General features: G+C 45.4%; 1 protein-coding gene across 5 annotated transcripts in view; it reads right to left on the reverse strand.

Moving 5' to 3' along the window:
• Nucleotides 1–6,418, reverse strand: part of smyd3 (SET and MYND domain containing 3) — a 796,202-nt gene that overhangs the window by 142,795 nt on the left and 646,989 nt on the right. For all 5 annotated transcript variants that reach the window (XM_043695426.1, XM_043695428.1, XM_043695427.1 and 2 more), the window contains one exon: nt 1,367–1,434. In XM_043695426.1, the coding sequence (XP_043551361.1) occupies nt 1,367–1,434 (68 nt within the window). The remainder of the gene's footprint in view (nt 1–1,366; nt 1,435–6,418) is intronic.

Here is a 6,418-nt window from a genome sequence, read left to right on the forward strand (position 1 = left end):
AGAAGGAGGTAGTGGAAGAGGGAGGTGGGGAAGAGGGTTGTGGGGAAGGGTGGAGGGGGAGATAGGGGAAGATGGAGGTGGGGACAAGAGGGAGATGGGGAGGGGGCAGGTACAAGAAGAAAAGGGAAGGGGTGGTGGGAGGGAGCACCAATCAGAGCAGCCAAATTGCAGAGACATGCAGCAGGCCCACAGTGAGTGCTGTTGAGGTGAATGGAGGGAAGGAGGGCACATCACAAAATGGAGGCATTGTAAAGGTAAGGTACAGTCCCAGTGGACAGTGCGGCTGCTCCCTCATCAGTGAGAGAGATGATGGTGGTGCTTTAACCTGAGAATCACCATGCCTCAGCTGAGGGGAGAGATAGAGAAGGTGCGACCTCCATTGTGAGGTCAGACTGTGCTCCTGAAGGGCCCCTGCAAGTGGGCCTAGTGGAGCAGATTCTGAGGAAACGTCAGAACCAGGTCAATGTCGGGGGAGGTGGGGTAAAGATCCTGTGGGAAAGGGACTGGAGATTGCAGGCATTGTAAGGTAGGGTCTGTAAGGATATCCCAATACACCGGGGGGGGGGGGGGGGGGGGTGGAGGAAGCACTGTGAGACGGAGATGCAGACTGGGGAAATCTTTAACCAGTAACTACTTGTGGGCCTTGGCATTAAAGCTTTAAAAAAAAGTCATGAAGCAAAGGCTGGATACAAACAGATGTTGGCGGGATGTTAGTGGTTGTGCTTTCCCCAGGGATCTATGCTCTTCTTTTGTTTTCCATTTATAGAAATCATTTGAACCTGAGACACTAAAGTTTGCAAATGGAGCTCTAAATGGTAAAACATAAGGAGAAAGAATGCACTTAATTTAGTTTTTGCTTGCTTAAAAACACTTTCTTGACAACACACTTTCTGGAGACTGCACTTACAATGTTGAGTCAACCTTGACTGTCAGCTGCTGTGAGCAGTGAGAGGGGATAGGTTTAAATCTGACCAGAGTTTTGACAAAGTTTCCTAAATTTCAAAATCTAATTCGCACGGGATGCCCAATTCAGGACAATAAGACTGACTGAATAGCTCTATTACAGGTATGATGGGCTGAACGATCTTCTACAGCCATTGATTGAATCAATGACCCAGGGCAGGGTGACCGATCTGCAGCAGAAGCATGTCAACCTAACAACCACCTGCATTTATGTAGCATCCCGGGGAGGGGTGTGGAAAGCAGGGGAAGGTGTGTGCACGCTCTGGATAAACAGCACATTGGAATTTGTGAAGCCACCAGTCAGAGGGAACGATTGTGATTATTTTCAGAGAAGCAAGACAACACTGAAACCAAGCATCCAAAGCCTGTACAACATGAGCTGCTCAGACTTCAGTTAAAGTACCTGGGATAGAGGCCAACACCGATCTCTTGCATCTCCCCATCGCTGATGGTGAAACAGTTGCACGTCACCTGTGGGAACAAGAAGGAAAGCCTCTTATTACCAGAAACTTCCGTGAAGAATGCCAGACACTTGGTCAGACAACAGGCGTTCATGTGGAGATCCTGTACTTGTTAACTGTGCAGAATCTCCCAACACAGGGGCTTAATTCACACGTATTTATCCACTGTTAACATGAATCTATTACGCACAGCCAGGCCTGTGAATTGAGGCAGCTTCGCTGACTGTCTCCCTATAAGGATTTGTTGTGCAAATTGGGTGACCAGGGTGAATGAAATAGAGCCCTATTTTAACATTCCACTGCTCTCGCTCCCTCCACGATTAACTTTGGAAAATGAATATAGTGCTTGAGTAATGAACATTCTGCACTTTATAATTACAGATTTATTTTACATGAAAAAGAAGAATGTGACGATACTGATTGTACTCCGCAGTGGTCTACATTTTTGAGTCGAATATTGCCAAGGAGAGATGGTGTGGATGACTTTAGGTGCAATTTTCACAAATCAAGAATCATTACGATAAAGTGGGCTGGATTAAAATTACGTTGTTTGATGTTGTTTACCTGTTGGCAGTTTTGGAACAGTCATGCAGATTTGTGAACACTGTCACATAGACAGAATGAGAGACACAGTGTAAAATTTTGGGATTCACCATGACATAAATGTAGATGTGTGACAGTGTATTTGGAGCGTGACCTTTCAATCCCACTCTGCCGCATCCTGTTCTTTTCCTTGTGTGACATCATGACTAGTTAGAGTGTTAGAGATGTACGTCACGGGAACAGACCACCTTGTCCATGCCAACCAGATATCCTCAATCAATCTGGTCCCACCTGCCAGCACTTGGCCCATATCCCTCCAAACCCTTACTATTCATATAGCCATCCAGGTGCCTCTTAAATGTCGTAATTTTGCCAGTCTTCACCATTTCCTCTGGCAGCTCATTCCATACACGCACCACCCTCTGCACAAAACAGTTGCCCCTCAGGTGCCTTTTAAGTCTTTCCCCCCTCACCTTAAACCTATGCCCTCTATCTTTGGACTCCCCTACACTTGGAAAAAGACCTTGGCTGTTCACTCTATCCATGTCTCTCATGATTTTATAAGCCGCTATAAAATCACCCCTCAGCCTCCGACGCTCCAGGGAAAATAGCCCCAGTCTATTCAGCCTCTCCCTGTAGCTCAAACCCTCCAACCCTTGCAACATTCTTGTAAATCTTTCTTGAACCCTTTCAAGTTTAACAACACCTTTCCTATTGACTAGAATTGAACACAATATTCAAAAAGTGGCCTAACCAATGTCCTGTACAGCCGCAACATGACCTCCCAACTCCTGTACTCAATACTCTGACCAATGAAGGTATGCGTAACAACTGCCTTCTTCACTATCCTGTCTCCCTGCAACCCCACTTTCAAAGAATGCACACCATTAATTCAGTTCTTCACACACTGAAATATTGCCAATCTAGCTGCTGTCTGATTTGCCTTGTGGTTGTGCTAGTCCTGGGGTGACAAAAATGGCTGCATGTGGGTGAGTGGGGTGTAATGAATTGGAGTACTCAGTGTGTGGGCAGTGTACTGAAGGAGACAGTGGTGCACATTACTGGAGCAGTGATCCAAAGTCCAGCGGCCTTGCTCAGAGTGTTTAAGCCGTCAACAAAGGCAATCCTCTTGCTGCCAGAACCGAAGAAAACTGACTCGGGCAAAAACAGAGATATGTTCAACAGGGAAAGTCGACGGGACCTTGTGGTGACTATATCGATGAATCAGCAAAACAAAATAATTCAGACATAGAAGGGACATACACAGTAGGAGGCCATTCAGCCCATTGTGCGCACACTGGTACTTTTAAAAGTATGTCCATTTTTCTCACTCATTCTGTTCTTCACAATCGACTTGCAATTTTTATCCCTGAAGTATTCAAGTACTCAGCTGGAAACATGCTGTGGTGTTGCTTCTACTACCCACTCAGGCAGAGCCTTTCAGATCCCAGCCTTGTTTTTGTCTCTCCTCAAAGTACAATGCGTTGTTTATTCACAGAGATATCATTCACTCTCTTCTCCATCTCATACATTCACTCCCTCCACCCACAGCACTGTGCCTGTACCTACACCAAGTGGACTGCACTGACTCGGGAAGGTGGCTCACCATCACCTTCTCAACAACAATTTGGGAATGGACAATGTCCTAGCCCACGACATCCACATCCCAGGAATGATGTGAATGCATTGGAGGCAGTTGATACCTGGAATGAGCAGGGTGTCTGGTGAAGAGAGGACAAATTGGTGAACTTCCTGATCCATAACTCACCATACCCCCACCCCCTCCTTAAGATGCACCTTCAAACATGTCAGCCAGGGATGGCTGGGAGGATGTAAAACTCAGTCCAGTGTCTCTGAACAAATGTTTGGGGCCTAAGCATTGTAAAAAGAATTATACCTTTACTACGGTGCAGTTATTAAGCATGTACAGAAGGAGATGTCACCTTTTCATCAAATCACATGGGTCTGTCAGGCTCCAGGTATGAAGTCCTCTCTGTATTTAGTTCTGTTCAATAAAGCCTCTTACTGTTCACTCATAAGAGTGTCGATCTCATCTTACAACAAGCATATTCCTTGAGCTTAATCCTTTCATGTAAATGAATTACTCAGATAAAGGGGTTTTACAATTAATTCAGCTCAGAGTAAGCTAACCCACGATCTAATTAACTGGTGCTAATGCTGGCTTATCAAATTCTTCGTACAATTATTGCACTTTTTTTAAAAAATTACCGTTTTGTTTCAAGAACGGAAAATCTAAAACAAAGTCCAATAGTTTATTCCACGAGGTGATCCGTGATCCGAATTAAACAGGACCTCTCCCTGCCATATTCCAAAGGGCTCTCTGTTAACTGGCTGCAGGACCACCCACAGGCGCACAATCTCTGTGGTCTCATCCAGTGGTTGGGAGAGGATAAACGTAATAACAGTGCACGAACCACTTTAGCAGCACAAGGAACAAAGTGCAGTGTAACTTTATTGGAAGAGATACTTAATTGTAATCATATATCGGGATACAAAACCAGCTGTTATAATAACAACATTCATCACAAGCCTCAATCCGACTCATCTGTGTTTTAACACATCTCCCTGACACAAACCATCGTTTAACATGGCTAAATAAGGTATGTTTCTTCAGAATCATTAATGAGCCTTTCTCCACTGTGTGACAAAGGGTCTCGCTTCAATGCAATTGATGTTTCCCCGAGTATGATAAGGGAGGGAGGTGGGGGTTTGTGGGGAAGGCTACATTTCACCCAGGCTTTACTCCGAGGTTGTGCTGCTCATTAGGGATGCAAAGCAATACAAGCAGCTGCTGCCATTTTGCCAAGAGGCTTAGTCCATTGTGTCACGTGTAAAACCGAGTCGAAACAGGAAGCAGATCTACTGATATGTGATAACATGCTTGAAGCTCTATAACAGGCCACTGGGCCTAAGGCAGAGGCCTAAGGACTCCTTTTATCAGCCTCCCTTAACCGTACCCATAGGCCGGACTGTAACCCCCTCCAGGCTGGGCTCCAGCCCAGCAGAGTCGCACAGCAATCAACATCATAGTAAGAGGCACTTTAATTGACCAAGAAAACAGGATGCACTGGGAATTCATGTCATTTGATATCTTCCTTTGCACTCACTGTCAATATTGTAGAAATTTAGTAAACTTTGTTGCAAAACCACCGTCAAAGCTCAGCACAGGCAGTTATAGAGCCACGGAGTCATAGAGATACACAGCCCAGAGAGAGACCCTTCAGTCCAACTTGTCCAGGCAGACCAGATATTCTAAATTAATGTAGTCCCATTTGCCAACATCACATGATAGAAAGCGCATTAGGGTAATAGAACAGAGCGAGGAATACAATGTTACAGCTGTAGAGGTCAACATTAAATTTCAGAAGTCTATTAACATGGAAGAAGCTGTTCTGGAATCTGTTTAAGCGTTTGTATCTGCTGCCCAAAGGAAAAGGTTGGAAGAGATGATAATCAGTCAGGAGGGGTCTTTGATCATGTTGGCTGCCTTTCTGAGGCAGTGGGGAGTATAGATGGAGTCAGTGGATGGGAGGTTGGCTTGTGTGGTGGACTAGGCTGTGTTTACAACTCTCTGTAGTTGATAGTCAAGGAATGTGTGCTCATAATGCAGCCAACTAGGCTCAGTATCAGCTTGTAAATCTTTCCAACACATACTAATGGCAGGTGGGAAGATTGGGAGAGAATGCTGGTCAGCCACATGAGGGAAAAAAAGTTGGAGCCCCTACCAGTACTCTGTATTGATCCAGAATACATCACACTTGTGTAACTGCATGTTGTTTCAGCAGGTTAGACTGCCTGGGGGCCTGATAGCTAGTGTGGATCAAATTGGTACTGTCGATATGGGGTTTGAACACTCTTCCAGCAGGGGAAGATTCAGGACTTGTCACTTTGGTCAGTTGTTGAGCACTGTGGGCTCAAAATGCCTTTGGCCAGAGAAATAAAAGAAAAAAACAATACAAGAGAAAGGTCTTCAGCCAGAGAGGGGCGAAAATGCAGAATAGTTGGAAGAAATAGCATAGCCATAGTCATAGAGTCATAGAGATGTACAGCATGGTAACAGACCCTTCAGTCCAACCCATCCATGCCGACCAGATATCCCAACCCAATCTAGTCCCACCTGCCAGCGCCTGGCCCATATCCCTCCAAACCCTTCCTATTCATATACCCAAAAAATGCCTCTTAAATGTTGCAATTGTACCAGCCTCCACCACATCCTCTGGCAGCTCATTCCATACACATACCACACTCTGCGTGAAAACGTTGCCCCATAGGTCTCTTTTATATCTTTCCCCTCTCACCCTAAACCTATGCCCTCTAGTTCTGGACTCCCCGAGCCCAGGGAAAAGACTTTGTCTATTTATCCTATCCATTCCCCTCATAATTTTGTAAACCTCTATAAGGTCACCCCTCAGCCTCCAACGCTCCAGGGA

The sequence above is a fragment of the Chiloscyllium plagiosum genome, chromosome 9, assembly GCF_004010195.1.
Source record: "Chiloscyllium plagiosum isolate BGI_BamShark_2017 chromosome 9, ASM401019v2, whole genome shotgun sequence".
Classification (NCBI taxonomy): Eukaryota; Metazoa; Chordata; class Chondrichthyes; order Orectolobiformes; family Hemiscylliidae; genus Chiloscyllium; species Chiloscyllium plagiosum.